The sequence below is a fragment of the Emiliania huxleyi genome, assembly GCF_000372725.1.
Source record: "Emiliania huxleyi CCMP1516 unplaced genomic scaffold EMIHUscaffold_60, whole genome shotgun sequence".
Taxonomy (NCBI): Eukaryota; Haptophyta; order Isochrysidales; family Noelaerhabdaceae; genus Emiliania; species Emiliania huxleyi.
Genome location: NW_005197506.1, coordinates 337,045 through 355,447, shown reverse-complemented (window position 1 = coordinate 355,447; position 18,403 = coordinate 337,045). Strand labels below are relative to the sequence as shown.

The 18,403-nt window shown below is 65.3% G+C and overlaps 4 protein-coding genes across 4 annotated transcripts; 1 reads left to right on the top strand and 3 right to left on the bottom strand.

Annotated features, from left to right (window-relative positions):
- Positions 1 to 3,644: 3,644 nt before the first annotated feature.
- Positions 3,645 to 5,832, top strand: EMIHUDRAFT_104534 (hypothetical protein; the record flags this gene model as incomplete). The annotated part of the gene is made up of 5 exons (XM_005764234.1): positions 3,645 to 3,959; positions 4,173 to 4,346; positions 4,418 to 4,468; positions 4,624 to 4,712; positions 5,571 to 5,832. 5 exons carry the CDS (start codon positions 3,645 to 3,647, stop codon positions 5,830 to 5,832), a joined length of 891 nt encoding a protein of 296 aa, XP_005764291.1.
- Positions 5,833 to 6,310: 478 nt separating this feature from the next.
- Positions 6,311 to 8,372, bottom strand: EMIHUDRAFT_452324 (hypothetical protein). The gene is made up of 4 exons (XM_005764233.1): positions 8,107 to 8,372; positions 7,597 to 7,974; positions 7,276 to 7,476; positions 6,311 to 6,519 (listed from the first exon to the last, which is right to left on the bottom strand). The coding sequence occupies exons 1-4, from the start codon at positions 8,356 to 8,358 to the stop codon at positions 6,502 to 6,504; spliced, it is 849 nt and encodes a 282-aa protein (XP_005764290.1). The 5' UTR covers positions 8,359 to 8,372; the 3' UTR covers positions 6,311 to 6,501.
- Positions 8,373 to 9,378: 1,006 nt separating this feature from the next.
- Positions 9,379 to 12,954, bottom strand: EMIHUDRAFT_437500 (hypothetical protein). Its single transcript, XM_005764232.1, is given in 4 exon segments — positions 9,379 to 9,842; positions 9,862 to 9,903; positions 12,037 to 12,634; positions 12,716 to 12,954. The coding sequence occupies 2 exon segments, from the start codon at positions 12,872 to 12,874 to the stop codon at positions 12,221 to 12,223; spliced, it is 573 nt and encodes a 190-aa protein (XP_005764289.1). The 5' UTR covers positions 12,875 to 12,954; the 3' UTR covers positions 9,379 to 9,842; positions 9,862 to 9,903; positions 12,037 to 12,220.
- Positions 12,955 to 14,710: 1,756 nt separating this feature from the next.
- EMIHUDRAFT_214202 (hypothetical protein) lies at positions 14,711 to 15,200 on the bottom strand (the record flags this gene model as incomplete). The annotated part of the gene is made up of 3 exons (XM_005764231.1): positions 14,711 to 14,818; positions 14,894 to 14,975; positions 15,043 to 15,200. 3 exons carry the CDS (start codon positions 15,198 to 15,200, stop codon positions 14,711 to 14,713), a joined length of 348 nt encoding a protein of 115 aa, XP_005764288.1.
- Between the last annotated feature and the right edge of the window lie 3,203 nt (positions 15,201 to 18,403).

Genomic DNA, 18,403 nt, shown 5'->3' with positions numbered 1-18,403 from the left:
CTCTCGTGGACACGGGGGCGGCAGCGGCGCCTGGCCGAATTGCGACAACGCGGTGCCGCCGGCTGCGCTCGTGGCGGCGACGGGGAGATGCTGCTGCTGCTGCGACGGCAGCTGCTGCCCGTAGGCTGCCAGCAGGCTGGCTGTGGGCAAGCCGCCGATGAGGCCGCCCCATCCCGCGCCCCCCGCCCACCCGCCACCAGCCGCGATCTGCTGCGCCTGCGCCTGCGCCTGAGGCAGCTGCAGCAGCGACGCGCCAGCAGAGGGCGCGCCGGACCAGAGCGCACCTCGCGCCGCGAGCGCTTGCCGCTGGGCCTGCAGCTGGAGCTGGAGCTGCGCCTGCCTCACCGCCGCCGCCGCCGCCGCCGCCGCCCGCGCGTCCTCGAGAGCCGCCACGGCGGTGTCCGGAGCCAGCGGCGCCCCGAGCGGGGACCCGTACAGTGCCGCAGCAGGCACCGGTAGCTGACTCCGTGCAGGGAGCTGGCGCGCAAACCCGCCGCCGCCGCCCCCGCCCCCGCCGTAGAGGCCGGCCCACATGCCCTCCCTCGCCCAGTCTCGCGCCGCGCCGGAAAGGTCGACCCGCGCGGGGTTGGCTGACACTGGAGCGGCGGCGCGGCTGTCCGCGGCAGGAGGGGCGGGGAGCGGCTCCCTCGGGGGGGGCTCCCTCCGCTGCTCTCTCCTCGCCTCCTCCCACGCCGCCTCCCTCGCGCGCGCCGCCTCCCTCGCCCTCGCCTCCTCGCGCGCAGCCTCCCGCGCCGCGTCGACCTCTCTCTGCCGCGACGTCTCTCGCGCCGCCTCGCGCCTGCTCGCAGCCAGAGCTGTGAGGAGACGCTGGCCGCCTCCGCCGCGAGCGCGCGCCGCCCCGCGCCTCCGTTTCCGCTCCGCCTCCGCCTCGGCCGCTAAGGCCGCCTGCCGCTCCTCCCTGCTCGCAGGGGGGAGGTCGCCACAAGAGGGTGAGGTGCGGAGGGGGGGGGGGGAGGGGGGTCTGAGTCTCCCCCTTCTCTGCCGCCACCGTCCTATACGCCCGCTCCCGCCGCGCCTCAGCCGCTTCTCCTCCTCCTTGCGCTGCTGCTCCTCGGCCTTGCGCCTCGCCGCCTCCTCCTCCTTGCGCCGCCGCTTGAGCTCCTCCTGCTGCAGCTCCGCCACTCCTACGCGACTCCATCGCCGGGCGAGGTGCGGCGGCGCAGTCTCGGACAGCCGCCCCTCTCCCTCTCCGCCCAGCCGCGCCGTCCACGCCGATCGAGTCGCGCCGCCTCGTCAGCTCCTTGCTCGCGCGCAGCGCCGAGCAGCGGTACAGCTCCGCAGGCGGCACACCAAGGGCCCGCTCCGACAGCGAGCGAAGTGCCTTCTGCACCGCCGCGCGCGCCGCCGCCGCCTCCGCCGCCTCGGCCTCCCTCCTCTCCTGCTCGACGCGCTCGATCTCCCGCGCCTGCACGCGGCCCGAGATTCGCTTTGGCGCGGCGCGCTTCGCCTCCTCCTTGGCCAGCCTCGCCTCCTCCGCCTCCTCCTCCTCCACCTCCCCGAGGAGCCCCTCGAGCGCCTGGCCGCGCAGAGGCAGTGTTGGGGGGGAGGGACCGGCAGTGCCTGGGAGGAGGGCCCTCCCTCCCACGCCCTCCCTCCTTTCCTCGCACGCCCTCCCTCGCACGCCCTCCCTCGCACGCCCTCCCTCTGCCTCGTGCTCCCCCTCCCTCTCGCCGCCGCGCCTCCCGCAGCGCACCCTCGCACCCCTTCTTCTTGAGAGCCGCCGCGACGGCGCGCCACTCCTCCGCCCCGTCCGCAGCAACCTGCTCACACGCCTCACCTCTGAGCCGCCCTCCTCCCCGTACCCTCCCCCGCCCACATCGCTGCACACGCTTCACCTCCCACCGGCAGCGGCCTCCCGCCTCGCCGCCGCCGCCGCCGCCGCCGCCGTTGGACGCGCCGCCGTTGGCCCGCCCCGCCCGCCCCGCCCCGCCCCTGCCGCCGCCCCTGCCGCCGCCTCCTCTGCCGCCGCCCCTCGCCCTCCCCCCGCCGCGTCCGCCGCCGCCCCTCGCCCTGCCTCCTCCTCGCCCTGCTTGCCCTGCGGCTGCTGCTCTCCCCTTCGGCGGGTGCTCCACGTACAGGCGCGTGTCGCCGAGGTAGAGGTACCTCCGGCCGCACGCGTCGCTGCCCACCCTCCTCTGGCGTAGCCCGTCCGCCTCGGCCCCCATGTGAGGGCCGTGCAGCGAGGCGCAGTCAGCGGTGGTGCCGTCGACCAGTGACTCGGCCAGGCACAGCAGCAGCGCACACCGCATCGACGGCGGCACCGAGCAAAAGGGCGGGACCGCGGCGGCGGTGGAGGAGGCGCTGGACGAGGCGGCGGCGTGCGAGTCCGCCGGAGACGCGTTCCGGAGGTGCGTCCCTTCTCTCACCTCTGCTAGCTGCTTCTCCTCGCCCGCCTCCTCGCCCGCCTCCTCGCCCGCCTCCTCGCTCGACCCGTCGGCAGCCTCTTCGGCAGCACCCCCAGCCGCACCCTCGGCCACGCCCTCGGCCGGTGCCTCGAGTGGCACTAGCTCCGGGTGGAGAGACCCTGGCGCGTCGAAGGGCGCAGGCAGCGCGCCCGCGCGAGCCCACCCGCATACCGATTGCCAAGCACGCTCTCCAGTCGCGTCGCCAGCGGCGACGGCTGCAGCGCCGTCGAGGAGCGCAGGCAGTAGAGCCTGTGCCTTCTCCGGATGCAACAGCAGCCTCTCCAGCTGTGCGACTGATCGCGGCACCTGCGGCAGGCTGAGCGCCGGCGCGACTCGGCGATAAAAGAGCGAGAGCGAGGCGAGCTCCCAGCAGCCGCGCAGCGCCGCGAGCTCCACGGCGGAAGGCGGTTCCTCGGCCTCGGGGAGGTCATCCTCGCTCGGCTCGGGCTGCGCCCTGCGGCCCATGGTCCGGCGGGAAAACGAGCCAGTCGGGGCAGGCGCTGCGACCTAGTCCACTGTGACTTCCAAAAAGAATTTTTAGCCGCTCTCGTAGCCCGATCCCGATCATCCGGCTCAGACGCCCGAGGGTGGGCGACGGCTAGCACCACACTCCTCTCCTTAAAATCCCTGTGTGGTGGCGGCGTGCCGTCCTCCCATCCCTCCCTTGGCCTGTCTGTTTTCTTTCTTTCTTTTCGATCATCCGGCTCGCTGGGTGCGCTTCTCAGCTCCCCGGCCCTGGATGTGAGGTGGTTACTGACTGCACTCCAAGTGCTCCAAGTGCCCCAGCGCACGGGACTGGCGCGCACTGGCACTGACACAGGTACACCTGGGAGAGCCCGCCTTGGTGCTCCTGGCGGCCGTTGGAATGGCGAGCGCGCGCCGATGGGGGGGGGGGGGGTCTTGCTTGCTCCACACCGAGCGCCATCGGTCCGGACCGGTGCTTCCACCGAGGGGTGGCCTGCACAAGGTCTGAGCCGCGGGCGCTCGGCGCCAAGTGCAGTGTCACGCTCGCACGCGAAGGGGACACAAGGGAAACCCTCGTTTCCTGCCTGCTCGAGTAGGAGGACATCGATAATGCGCGTGCTGTCTCAGTTCGCCTCCGCATCGTACGCCTCCTTCAGCCGCGTGCGCCGGCCGCTGACCGCCGCCGCCTTTGCGACCGTCGGCACCGCCATCGCCGCCAATGGCGGCCTCACTGTGGGCGGTCCCGGCCCGGCCATGTCTGCAGCGGGCGCGGCGCCGTTTGTGCGGGTGGTGTCGTACAACGTGCTCTCGTCGCACCTGTGCGCGCCGGACCACTTCCTACGCTGCGCGCCCGACGCGCTCGACCCGCCGCAGCGGCTCGCGCGCATCAAGACGCTGCTGCGGCCGCACCTCGAGGAGGACGCCGTCATCTGCCTGCAGGAGGTGTCGGCGCCGTGGATCGGCGAGCTGACGCCCTTCTTCGAGGAGGCGGGGTACACCTTCGTCACCGGCTCGTACGGCTCCCCGTTCAACGGCTACATGGGCGCCTCGCCCGCCCGATGGCGCGCCGTGCACGAGCCTTCTGCGAGCCTTCTGGGAGGCGTCCGCTAGGCGTCTCGCTCGCGTGGCCGACGGCGCGCTTCTCGAGCGAGGAGGTGGCGGTGACGCGGGTCGCAGACACAAAGTCGTGGCCGTCGCCGCCGCGGAGCGAGGAGCCTCCGCGCTCCGAAGCTGCGCGTCTCCTCACACCTCGATCTCTCTCCACGATGTGTGGTGGAATAGGAGCCTCCACGCTCCAAGCTGCGAGTCGCGCTCTGTGGCGCGTGGGCGTCGCTCTCCACGCTGTGGCGGGCGCCGCAGAAGCGCCCCTTCGACGTGTGGTCCGAGACGCGGCGGCGACACAACTTTTTGGTCAGCGTAAACTTGCGGTGCAAGAGGAGCGGGCGGCGGGTGTCGGTGCGGACGTGCCGCACGCGCCGCCCTGCGCGAGACGAGGAGGGCTTGGAGCAAGGGGAGGGTGTGAGCAGGTGTCGACGTACCACATGCCGTGCCTCTTCGGCTCAGACGCAAAGGCGCAGGTCTTAGACGCGGGGTACAGACCGCTCCATTCAGGCTGACGCTCAGCTGCATTCAGCTGAATGCAGCCGCATTCAGCTGCATTCAGCCGCATTCAGCTGCATTCACGACACCGTATCGACGCCCCTGACCCTGGAGCATCCCCTTGACTCCACAGGTGCAGGTCATGACCAACCACGCCGCCCTCGCCGCGCAGCAAGCGCTGCGCTTCGCCGGAGAAGGCGCCGCCGTCCCTGGATGCCGCACGTTCCTGCTGCACGCACCTGCTGCACGCACCTGCTGCACGCACCTGCTGCACGCACCAGCTGCACGCACCTGCTGCACGCACCTCACACACGGGCATGGACTCGAGAAGACGCGGACTCGACGGCGTTCGCCAGTGCTCCATGCCGTCAACAACACCTCAGTGACCACTGCACGCCGACGCCTTGTCCACTCGCACTGTGTACTGTCCTCCCTCCTGAGTCACGCCGTGTTTCACACCCGGTGTGTTCACACCCTGTGTGTTCACACCCCGGTGCGACCACACCCTAGGCACGCCTTGCGTCCTCGCGGGCGACTTCAACATCAAGCCCGCCGACGCGCCCTACAAGCTGATCACCACCGGCACACTCCGCCAGAGAGAGAGACACTCCGCGAGAGAGAGAGAGAGAGAGACTCCGTCAGAGAGAGACACATGCACACATGCACACACACACACACACACACACACACACACACACACACACACACGAACACACACACACACACACACACACACACACACACACACACACACGAACACACACACACACACACACACACACACACACACACAGAGAGAGAGAGAGAGAGAGAGAGAGAGAGAGAGAGACTCCGGCAGAGAGAGAGAGACTCCGTCAGAGAGACGGGACCCTGGCACACCAGCCGTGCGTGAGCCTCGTGGGAGCCTCCTTCCTTCCTAGGCACGCTGCCGGAGGAGGACCCGCACATGCCGCCCGCCGCGCCGCACGGCGACGCGTGGCGGCCGACGCTGCCCAAGCCGATGAGGTCCGCAGACACGCGCTCGAGTCGGTGCGGGTGCGTTGCCTGTTCGGCGGACGTCTCCGCGACTCTTCCGGGTAGGTCGGCGTACGTGCTCGCGTCCGGTTCCGAGCCCGAGTTCACCAACCTGGCGGTGACCAAGTTCGCCAAGCCGGGCGAGCCGCCCTTCTGCGAGACGCTCGACTACATCTTTGTGTCCGACGGCGACGGCTGGACCGTGCGGGCCGTGCGGCCGCTGCCGAGCAAGGAGGCGGTGCTGGACAAGGGGGGGGTCGAGTCGTACCCGACGCTCGAGGAGCCGTCCGACCACACGATGATCTGGGCCGACCTCGGACTCGCTTGAGGTGTGGTTTCTTAATGCGGTCCCAGTATGCCTCTCTGTAATGTATGCACTCTGTAGATCTCCCCCGGCTCCCACCCTGGCTTGGTTCGTGCGTCTCCAGTGCCGCTACGATCAATCAGACCGATGGCACACGGCATGTACGTTCTCGTCCATATACATTGACGGGAGAGAGGTCCAGGACCTAGCTCCTATGAAGCACTACTCTGTTGGCAGTGCACTGCAAATGTGTGTTCGCGCACGGTGAAAGTATGGTCTATGGAGTAAAGTAACAAGATATATCGCACCGACTACACGAACTCGACACACACACTCGCACTGTCGCACACACTAACTCTAACACACACACGAGTCGCGTGATCACGGTGTTTTCACCGCGCTTTCACGTACGGAGGATTATGGAAAGACGAGTTGGCAACCTGTCGAGTCTCGACACGCACGAAGTCTCGACACACGATACACACTCCTCACTCGTCCGTATATTATATTGTCCTTTCCCCCACAAGGACAAAGCCTTTGTTTGAATCAAAGCCCGGTACGCGGCGGGCAAGCTGCAAGCTCGTCCCCCCCCCGACCTCGCGCGCGGCTCGAGACTTGAGTTGCGGGGGTGTGATTTTCTGAGTTGCACCACTCGGCGCTGACGAATTGTATCACCTGGGGGATTGACGTATGCTAGCATGATCTGAGCGACTGCGAACGAGTACAATCATCTGGTAGAGGCGGACAGACGCCGATCTATGCGCCGAGCAGGGAAGCGGGCTCGACCAAACGGGGGAGACGCTGCTGGGCTGAGGCGTGTGCGGGGATGGGCGAAGGGCAGAGGAGGTCGCTAGATCTCCTCTCTGAAGGGCGCCCGCCCGCTCAGACGAGCGCTTGCCCGCCGCCGCATCCGCCATGCCCGCGGCGGCGCGCACGTGCGGCGGCGAGGCTGGCGGCGGCGAGGCCGGCGGCGCCGACGGCGGCAAGCAGCAGTGTGCGCGCTCCGCCGCCGGTGGGGTAGTGGGCCGACGCCGCGCGCGGCTCGTGCAGCAGCGAGTCGGCGAAGCCGATCCCCCACGCCGCGGAGAGGGCGCTCGGGCACATGCCGCACGTGCGAGGGCACCGCTCGCGCGCGAAGCTGCGCGAGCGCGAGCGGCAGATCTCGCGGTTCCGGGCGGCGCAGTCTGGATCGAGGTCGAGGCAGGGCGGCGGCGGCAGCGGCGGCGGCGGCGGCGGCGGCGAGGGCGGCGGCGGAGCGGACGGCGGCGCGGGCGGCGGCGGAGCGGACGGAGGGGAGTGCTCCGTGCAGCAGGCGGCGCAGGTGTCGCGGCCAGCGCCAAAGAGGCCGCGCGCGCAAAAGTCAGAGGCGACCTGCGGGCAGCGGAGCCCCTCCTCCTGCAGCGCGCCGCAGGTGGCCGCGCCGCAGCGCGCGGCGCACGCGCGCGGCAGCGGCGGCCTGCGCCAGACGCCGCCGCCGAGAGGGGCGAAGCGGCGGAGAGCGAGGTCGGAGAGCGCCCTGTCGGAGAGGGTGCCGCCGCCGAGGTCGAGCGTGGTGAGGACAGAGTTTGAGCGGAGAGCGCCGACGAGCACCTCGGCGGCGGCGGTTGAGAGGCTGCCAAGAGAGAGCACCTCGAGCGCCTCGTTGGCGGCGAGGCAGCGGCCAAACGCCTCGGCGACGCGCAGCGAGGAGGCGGAGGAGGCGGCGGCGGAGGAGGCGGAGGCGGCAGAAGAGGAGGCGGAGGAGGAGGCGGAGGCGGATTCGAGGCCGGTGCGGCGCAGGGAGAGGACGCGCAGGGCGCGGTTGTACGCGAGCGCCTCGGCCAGGTAGACGGCGCCGTCCGCCCCGATCGGGTTGCCGTCGAGGTCGAGCGCGTGCAGCGTCTCGGACCACCTCGCGGCGTCGGCGAGGCGGTAGGCGCCGGCGTCGGTGACGGAGTTGTCGACGAGCGAGAGGCGGGAGAGGCGGCTGCGCTCGACGAGCCCGGCGAGCGAGGCGGCGCCGCGGTCTCCGACGGTGTTGCCATCCAGGAAGAGCTCCCCGATGGTCGACTCCTCGAGTGAGCTGACCAGTGCGTCGGCCGCGTCGTCGCCGAGGAGCTTGCTGCTCGCGTCGGCGGGAGCGAGGGAGAGGCTGGCGCACGTGCCCAGCGCGACTTGGGAGACGGACTCGAGGCCGACGCAGGAGGGCGGCGGCGACGGCGGGCTCGGCGGCGGGCTCGGAGGGCTCGGAGGCGGCGGCGGAGGCGGCGATGGCGGCGGGCTGGGCGGGTTTGGAGGCGGGCCAGGCGGCGACGGGACGATCCGCGTGATGAAGGAGGACATGCCGTGGAGGATCGCGCCGGAGAGCACATCGGCCTTGTCTCCGGACACGCCCGGCTCCAGCGCCTCGCCGAGCTGATCGGCCAATGCCACCGTGAAGCCCCACCCTGCCTGCTTCGCGCCCGCCGACGTCGGCGTGGCCAGCGTCGGAAGAGCGGTCGTCGGCGTGGCCGCGGTGGTCGGCGTGGCCGCGGAGGTCGCCGCAGAGAACAGACTGCCCACAAGGATCATTTGGCCAAGGCTGGGTTCCGGCTCCTAGCCAGATAGGGGGTTATCCACCCTCTGCAATAGGTAGGTAGGTAGGGTGTTTTGGCGCGAGTCGTGGTCAACAGACCCCCTATCTGGCTAGGAGCCGGAACCCTCCCAAAAGTGCCCTGCAATAGTGACCGGCAAGGTACTTTTTTGGCAGAAGGTGACTGATAAACAAACAAACGCGCGGAGATGATGGAGAGGGGGGACGACACCGCCCGATCTACCCTCCGAGGTCCCTCGGCGGCGTGCACCTCGATCCTGGACCGTGTTTGTTATGACCCCCCCCCATGAGCACGCCAGCGAGGGAGGGTGAGACGATCGAGGGGTCCCGTACCATGCGGAATCGACCCTATCCAGTGCTCAAGTGCTCAAACAAACGCGCTCGAGCGGGGCATGCCAGTCGATTTCTTCGGCGACTACCTTTACAACAAGGCCCACCACCGGCGGCCCCACGACGGCGTCCTCGCCGCCTGGGTTGAGATTCGATCTTGAGATCTGTTTTGTCTGAGCGATGAGCGCGTGGGGGGCGGTGACGACGGGCGAGGGGGGAAGAAAGGCGAACGGCTAACTCGGCAGATAGTTCGAGCTTAGAGCAAGGATTTTTTGAAGAAAATCCATCCAAAAATGTCAGCAGTCCTCCTCCGGGAATATGTAGAGAACATACATACACCCGTTCGTTTTCTTTGCAGCGTGTCTTGGAGATTCGCCGCGAGATTATACCTTCTCGCAGCTGCGAGACGAGCTTTCTCGGAGCGACAGCCTCAAAGAAAAAAGGGTGGATTGGTGGGGGGACGATCGCTGGTGCGCGCCAGCGCGCTTCAAGAACGGTGGGGTGCCCTCGACCGCGCGTCCAAGTCACTTGGGCGGACGAGCGAGCGGCACATGGCCTGACAAAGAGAAATCGGAGTGCGGTGAGGAATCGAAATCTGACCCCCGGGGAACGTGGGAGACCGAGCAGAAGCAATCTCCTCGAATCGCCGGCGGTCTCTAAACGTGGGTAGGCCTTGCACGCAAAGAACGACCCGACCTACCTCACGAGGTAATGCCTGCTGCCAGCCTCCTCATAATCATGTCTTCGCTTGCCGCGCCAACCGTCGAGCGTGAGAGTGTGCGCCCAACTCACGCCCAACTCGCGCCCACTAATGCCGACTACTCCTCGACTGACGCTGGCACGCTCCGCGAGGACGTGCGGCCAGTCACCTGCTCGACCAAATGCAACACACTATTCATGAAGAAGGAAGGCGCGTGCTCATGCACGCACAGCGTGTGGAAGATCACATTGTGGGCGTTCGGTGCTATCTCTGGCGTCATAGCCCTCAGCGCCCTCCTCAGCGCTGCGAACAGGCTGATGGAAAAAGGAATGTCGGCGTCGACCGAGCTTCAGCCCGCGACGGAGTCGAAGCAGCCCGACGGCACCACCCCCCGCCGTCGCGCCTCCTAGACCCACGCGTACTGTGTCGTGTCGTCGTGCGCCGTTTGTGCGGTCTTGTACACCAAGTACACAGCCTGTCGTAATGTTCTTGCCGGCACCAACTTGATTCGTAGATGCGCGTCTCCCCCTCCCCCTATGTGCCGCCACCCCCCTCCAACCCGTAATTCCGTAAAATCGCGTGAAAAACGCCCTAATCGAGCTGCTGAAGAGCGGCCCCCAGCCGCGTGGGAGCGTGCCCCAGCTAGCAGGAGGCGAGTTAGAGAGCTTCGACGTACTTACTATATACTTAACTTTTCGGCGCGTGAACTAAGGCCTTCGGCGACGTCCGTTCCCTTGGACACGTCGACACCCAGCCTAGAGCGCGATCTTTCACACTGGTGAGCGCGCCGCGTATACACGGCCCGCGCGAGACCGCCGCGCGCCGCTCGCGGTGCCCACACCATCGGGACCGGTCCGGAGCAGCCAGCGATTGGAGCCGAATCGCCAGATTCGACCGCGCTGGCCTCCTGGAGCGCCGCGGAGTCGAGCGTGACGACGGGATACGCGCGCTTTTTTAGCTCCATTTCTGTCCAATCGTTCGCGCCCAGGCCACTCCCATCCATCGAGGACACATGAGTAGCCTACGACTGACCCGTCTCCGGCCGTGTTCATGCGTTCGTAGGTGTGTTTGGTCCTCGGTGCGCCCGCTCTCGCTGCGTCGCGCGGGAGATGGCATCTCTGCCGCGTTCAGAGCGCCGGAGCTGAAGCCGACGAGTTCTCCGACGATCAGGAAGCTCAGCAGCTGACGCGTCAGCGCTTTTCATCAGCGACGCGCTGCGCTTTTCCTCGGCCGGCGCCACCACATCTGACTCTTCGCCTCTCCTGCTGCGCCTCTCACCTCCGCCTCACCCTCCGCATCCGCTCTCGCCGCCCCGACGGATGAGGCGCGGGTGGCGCTGCTCGAGCCGGAGGCGACGCCGCCGTCGTCGGATCTGGCCAAGGCAAAGAAAATTCATGCGGCCGCCAGGCAATGCCTCGAGCCGTTGCTCGGTTCAGAGGTGTGCACGCATGATGCTGACTGCGGTTGCACGAGAGCCGACATTCTTCCTCCCATTCCGCTGGCGCGCGCCGCAGGTGATCTGACTCAGGCCGCTCGAGACGGCTTTCTCAACCTGCAGCCGCATCCGCCCGCGTTCGCAGCTCTGGCTGCGCGCAAGCCACCCCCCCCCATCTGCGCGCGCTGATGCGGGCTGGCAGGATGATGCGGACCGGTGCCGGTCTCTGTCGCGTCCTGGCGACCGATCCTAGCGCCCTAAGCCTCACTTATGCTTGGGCTTGTATAGGTGCCCCAGATCGAGTCCAGATCGAGCGCCGACCGACGCAGGGAGCCGAATTTCGCTTCGCCTGCGGCGCGCAGGGGAGGTCCGGGGGAGGAAAATCTAGTCGATTTTTCGGAAATAGTGCCAATCGATAGATCTCGCCGAGCCCTTTTCGACGGTGTGCCTCCGAGCTTTTTTTCGCAGCAGAAGTATTTTTCCCAGGCGGAAACGTGAATTAGTCGACTTGGCCGGCTGCACCAATAGAGCAGCAAGGATTTTTTGAAGAAAATCCATAAAAATGTCAGCAGTCCTCCTCTGTACGTAAGAGCTACATAGAACATACATACAGCCTTCGTTTTCTTTGCAGCGTGTCTTAGAGATTCGCGGCGAGAATCGCCGCGGTCTCTAAACGTGGGTAGGCCTTGCACGCAAAGAACGACCCGGCCTGGCTCACGAGGTAATGCCTGCTGCCAGCCTCCTCATAATCATGTCTTCGCTTGCCGCGCCAACCGTCGAGCGTGAGAGTGTGCGCCCAACTCACGCCCAACTCGCGCCCACTAATGCCGACTACTCCTCGACTGACGCTGGCACGCTCCGCGAGGACGTGCGGCCAGTCACCTGCTCGACCAAATGCAACACACTATTCATGAAGAAGGAAGGCGCGTGCTCATGCACGCACAGCGTGTGGAAGATCACATTGTGGGCGTTCGGTGCTATCTCTGGCGTCATAGCCCTCAGCGCCCTCCTCAGCGCTGCGAACAGGCTGATGGAAAAAGGAATGTCGGCGTCGACCGAGCTTCAGCCCGCGACGGAGTCGAAGCAGCCCGACGGCACCACCCCCCGCCGTCGCGCCTCCTAGAACCCACGCGTACTGTGTCGTGTCGTCGCGTGCGGTCTTGTACACCATGTACACAGCCTGTCGTAATGTTCTTGTGTGTCCTCGTGCCCCGTGCCAGGCTGCCCCTGCCGCATCGTGTCATGCCCAACCGTTGTACGTTTCTTACTGTGCCGACAATACCCCAATACTTCCTCCCCGCGGCACCCCGGGCCGAGAGGTGCTGCACACGTACAGAGATTGACGCTCTCTACCGATATCACAGCCCCATCGCCGTCATCGCAAGCACGACACGCCGGCATTCTGGTCGAACACGCGGCTGATCAACCCCACCCGTCGGCTGCGGCGGTCGGCGACCACAAACGCGCACAGCGGCGACGCTCTTCTGAGCCGCGACGCGTTATAGGCGGCTCCGAGGGAGCTGCGCGGAGCCTCAAACAGGAGCTGCGAGGCGTGGCGCGACCCGTGTGAGACGCGCCCGCCCGCCTCCGCTTCCGCCAGCGCCGACCCGCCCGCCCACTCGAGGAAGGCGTCCCGCAGCAGCACTGTGCCCACGTTGGGCCGCGTGTTCCCTCTCGTCACGCGCCGGATCTCCGCCGCGTCCCGCCTCGCCTTGGCGTCGTACCAGCGCAAGTGGCGCCGCAGCGCCACGTCCAGGACCGGATGTCCCGGCGCCGCACCGAGGAATGCCTAATCACACAACCAGACGAGGTTATGGGCTCCGCGACCTCTCGAGGGGCCCACAGAGACTAACGCGGCAAAAGCCAACGCCTGGAAGAACCCGCGAGGATTTTGTGGGAAGGCGGTGGTGGTGAGGGCGGTTACGAAGGTGGTGTCGGCATCGATGATGCGGCGGAGGTCAAAGAGCGGAGCGATGTCGTTGTCGAAGTAGTAGCCGCCGTGACGATAGAGCTGTGCGAGACGGCACATATCGCTCCGCAGCCTGCCGTCGGCCTCGTTGCGGAACGCCTGCGCGAGCGCTGCGCCAATCTCACGATGACTCAACAACGTGTCCGCGCAGCCTTTGTCGTCCAAGAAGAGTGTCGTCGTGCCCGGGTGAATCGAGACTGTCCGCCGCACGTTGGCAGCATAACGGCCGAGGCCTCGAGGCGCAAAGCTGCCACTGAGCAGATTCTGGCGGCCGTTGAAGACGAGGACCTCCGGGATGAGCCGCGTGGCGTTGTTGCGCCGCCTATGCCGCACTGTGGTGACAGCACTACCGAAAGCACGTGCCTGTGGGAAGTTTCCAAGAAGGTTCGGGGAAGGCGTGCGGGCAGGCCGTGTCGGCGAGCCGTAGCTGCGGAGCATAATGTGCCGCTGTCAAAAAGAATTTTGCAACCGCCGTGCACAACACTGGGCACGGGACTGGCGCGCACTGGCACTAACACAGGTACAAAAGAATGTAAAAAGAATTTTACTCTCTCTTTTTCTTGTTGGTTTTCTAAAATCTCTCTCTATAAATAAATAAAACGGACACACCAAACAAGGGGTGGGAGAAGGACAGGGTCCCCACCTGCGCGAGCAGGATCTTGTAAGGACGATCAGGGACACAGGGGAACGGGAGCGGGGAGCGCATCGCGACACGGGGGGGGGGCTGGGCAGGGTTCACCCACACGACAGGGTCCCAGGGATTCCCCTCTCGTATAGGACAAAGTTGCACCCGGCGGCACGGGGGCAGGCGCGGGCCTCCTACTGGTTGCGCTCTCCTAGTTCTCCTGCTACTGACAAAAGGGACAGCGAGCGACAGGTTCGCAGCACGGTGGACTCCCTATTCCACTGGCGATCTCTCTCGACTAGCGACCTTCCTCCGGCTTCTCACTGGCAGTCTCTCACTATCACGGGCACACTGACAGAGGCGGCCAAGGCTCACGCTAAAATCTCTCTCTCTCTCTTAGAACGCGGGCCAGCAACTTCTTTTCCCGCCTCTTTTCATTGCAAGTGCCCGCCGGAATCGAAACACGAGTACCCACAAGGGCGCGCTCCTGCCCAGGCGCGTCACGCAGCAGCTGTCTCGGTCACGACGCTTGTGGCTGCGCGCAGCCTGAGGCGCACTGGCTATCTACTTTCTCCGGCGTGCCGATGCTGCCGCTGGTGTCGGTCGACTTCTTTGCTCGAGCCGCCCTGCCCGATAAAAATTATTCATACGGCTCGTACTACGACACTGGAGTCTGGACCGGGGGACGGAGATCGGAGTGTGCGGCAGATACTCCGACGCCCTCGAGGTGAGTGGCCCCAACGGCCCCGTACAGTTCTGTGGCCCCGACGGCCCCGACGGGGCGATTGCGAGTGGAGACATTGTTTGGACATCTCTGAACCACGCCGACTGGATAACTCCCAAACACTGGATCGGCTGGAAGGCGCGCACACACTCTCCCCCTCCCAGCTCCGTCCCTTGCCCGCAGCCTCCCCCTTCACCCCCTCCTCCACGCCCCCTCTCACCACGCGCGGATCGGCTTGCCACGTGTCAAACGCGCCACCCATTTCGCCGCCGCCGCCCACGCCGCCGTCGCTGCCGTCGCCGCCGCCGTCCCCGTCTGTGTCAGCCTTCGACTGCACGAACCACCCGAACCCGATGCAAATCGTCTAGCAAGTCGGCGTCTATAAGCTCATTGAGCTGGACATCTCGACTGGTGTGTACTCGGATGTCCACACTGTCCAACTCGACACCGCCGTGGACGCGGGTCGTGCGAATCCAAGCCTCGCAAACGCCTTCGCCATCAACCCGACCAACGACATCGCGTACGGCAAGTTCACTGACAGTAATACTCAGGACTTCTTCTGCCGCTTCGCAGCCAACCAGACCGCCGAGCCTATGGAGTGCCTCTGCGCCCTGTCGGCCGCCTCCTCCTCCTCTTCCTCGTCCGACGTGTACTCCTCGTCATCGTCGTCAGAGCCGAAGCCAAACTCGTCGTCGTCGTCGTCGTCGAGCTCGCCGCGCGCTTGCATGACCTTGATCCCAGTGAGCAGCCCGGCGAAAAAGTGACGCCGCTGCAGCTTTGGCGGGCGGGAGAGCAGCGAGTCCGTGAGCGATCTCCGCGTCGCTCATGGCAGCGAATTTGTCGAAAATCCGGCGCTCGCCGCACTCTCGGCCACCACACTCCTTTGCGATCGGTTTGAGCAGTTTGAACGCATCGGCCTCTGCCGAGAGGTGCATCATTCCGAGGATGATCTTCGCAGGCGGAGGAAGCGGGAGCGCCTTCAGCATCCCGATTTTCTCTTTGTCGGGCTTGCCCTGAAGCAGAGAGATTTTGTGCATTTTTAGATTTTGTGTTTGTTGAGATTTTGTGTTTGAGAGAGATTTTTGTTTGAGAGAGAGAGATTTTTAGCAATACCAAACAACTCTAACACTCACACGTAATTTGGGGCCTGGAGCCCTGTTCACGCGCGCGCGAGACGTGCAGACAGGGTTGCCAGGTGAGAGCGAATGGCGCGGTTCACGCCTCGCACAACAGAGAGAGAGATGCGCTCTGCATGGTGGGACATAAAAGAGAGCGAGTACTTGGGCGAGTAGGCCGTGCGGTCAACGCTGCCGCGCGCGACTTTGCGCGCGAGGCGGCGCAGCTTGAGAACGGCGGTGGGCGAGAAGCCGCCGCCGAACGTCTCGTGGAGCAGCAGGTTGAAGTTGTTGCGCTTGACAAAGATCGCGTCGTGGTAGAAACCGCGATGCGCGAGAGTTTGTTTTGTTTGTGAAGCAGTGCGCCGATCATCTCGAGCGGGGACTCCATTTGTCACTGCGAAATTTGCGACACACAGCTCCGAAGCAAACTTGGGCAGACGATTTCCCAGAGCCACCTGGTCCCGCGCATTCACAGTTTTCGCGGCCCCACGAGGCTGTGAATGGCGACTCTAATGTGGAAAATGCACGACTCGCACTTTTCAGCAGCACTAATGGCGGCGGCGAAGAAGCCGTTCATCTACATGCCACGCTCAACCAAGCTCACAGAGCCGCTTGGTTTAGCGAGCGGTGGCGCATGCGGCTCGGGCGGCGGCGGCGGCGAAGACGCGCAAAAGAGCTTCTGGCTCGTGCCAACCGAGCGCGTCCTCGCCTTTGCCTCGAAGCGGCTCACACTGGGTGACTCTCACCCGCTTCCGCCGCCGCTCGACACTCTGCCGCCGGGAACGGTCGAAGGCACGCACCATGGCCGGCTCGAGGAGCTGCTTGTGCGTCGGCTCGCGCTTCACCGATCCTGCACGAACCGCTCCGATCGTGCGGCGGTCTGCATCGTGTCAGCGCCTTCGTCGGGTCGCTGCTACGACTGGGAGTCGCTGTGCCCGTCTCAAGCTCTGCAGCGATCGTATCGTAGGTTTGTTCGAGGAACCACCGCTTGTAGACGACACGCGTGGCGATGTCCGAGGACAGCGCCACGGTGCGGCCCATGCGAGCGACCAGCGCAGCGGCTGCCATAGTCTTAAGGCGAGGGTGGTGGCTGTCCCCGTGAAGATCGGGCCCGGGGTTGTGCGTTTACGTGAAGATCTCTCTCGAGCTCCAGCCCGATCATCCGGCCCGCGCTAGATGCGCTTCTTACAAATCTACGGGGTGTGGACCGTGAGTTGACCAGGGGTTGTGCGCCTGGCCCTCCTGCTCGGCTCCAGCCAGTAGACAAGTCTTGTCACTAACAGAGTAGAAGGATCTGACCTCGGGGCCGATGTGACCAAGCGCTGGTAGCGTGGTTTTACCTCACACCCATGGTCTCACAGTGTGCCGGCAGTCGCCGAGCAGTGTCGCTCACACAAGCCATAGGCCTCCGCGTTCAAAAATTAGGTTTTCTGTGGGCTTGTGTGGTGTGCTAGAGAGGTCGAATGAAACGACTGGTGCGTCGTCTCGGCAGTGAGCGGCATTAGCCTGCACAGTGGTCGTTGGGGGGGGGGGGGGGAGTCTCAGCAGAGAGCAGCAGGGCAGGCATTGGTAGGGAGCTGTGGACAGACCAAAGAGGACAGAGCCGAGTAATGTCACTCGACATGCGGCCGCACAGAGGAGCGAGACGCGAGACGCCGACAGCCGGAGCCGAGCCGCAGCTGAGCCGCGAGCGAGTTCGCATGCACCAGGTCCACATGATCACCGCGGGCGGCTGCCGAACTCAGGTAGCGTCAACACTCCTAGGGAGTGGACACACCGAGACGGCGGCACACCCGCACTGCCACATCCATCTGCCAGTAAACGGTCGCTCCACGTACGCCGGCACGCATCGCACATGCACGTTTATTCTTGGTCCGGGAAGGGATTCACGGCCGGCAGCTACTGCCCAGACAAGGGAGTTCGCAGCGGGTCCATGTCCGCCCTTCCTGCCCTGACCGTGTTGACAGGGGCACTGCTCAGGTCAGCTTCTGAGTGGTCCAACTCGCTCCATCCTGATCTCAACGCTGTGATGAATCCACAAGCTGCCCCACACTGGGAGCTGCCCGTCACGCAGCCATTGTGGCGCAGAGACGAGGTGTGCTCTACCAATTGGTTGTGGACGGATGGATGTTGCGCATATTCAGTACCAGCGGCGAGAGGCCGAAGCGAGACTGTCGCCGAAGTGCGACCGAGGGACGTTTCGCGGACGGTCCCGGGTCGAACTTCTTTTCTCTTCTTTATCGTCGACGGAACCGGAGTTCTGCTTCCTTGGGGTTGAAAGCAACTTTGCCTCAGGGACGGACGATATCGTCCGGTCCCTGAAGCGCGGCCGTAGAACGATTGGAGGGAGGGAGGGAGGGAGGGAGGGGGGGAGAGAAGAGAGAGAGAGAGCAGCTCGAGAGTAGAGGAGAGAGAGCAGTCTGCAGAGTCAAGTGAGGCCGGCGTGAGAGAGAGAGAGAGAGAGAGAGAGAGAGAGAGAGAGAGAGAGAGGGTGAAATTCTGAAAAACGTGCAGCACTTTCAACACGGTCAGCTACTGCCCACACACGGGAGGGGAGATGCGTAATACGAGTACTAATGCTCGGGCTCAGATGGGTTTATATGCTGCCGGCAGGCGTAAAAGAAAGAAAGAAAACAGACAACCCAAGGGAGGGATGGGAGGACGGCACGCCGGCAGGCGTAAAAAGAAAGAAAGAAAACAGACAACCCAAGGGAGGGATGGGAGGACGGCACGCCGCCACCACACAGGGATTTTAAGGAGAGGTGTGTGGTGCGCTATCCGTCGCCCACCCTAGGGAGTCTGCCTCTTCCTATCTCTCTTCGCAGTCTCTCGCCGATTCTCGCTGCAACCTTCATGCCACCTCGCGGTCGTCCCACCCTCGTTGTTCTCTCCCTTGTCACTTCCTCCTCTGTCGCGTTGTTCTCTTCTGCCTCGTCCTGCGACGCCGCCGCCTGCCGGTCCCTTGAGCCTTGTTCTCGCGGCTTCTTTCGCCTTTCGGCGCAACTCCGTCCTCCTCGCGGCGTATCCTGGCCCCTCGAGTCTATCGAGCTCCCCTCGCGCAAGGACCACATTTCTGACTCCCACTCCGATCATTTGCCTACAGGTCATGTTGTTGCTCAGGT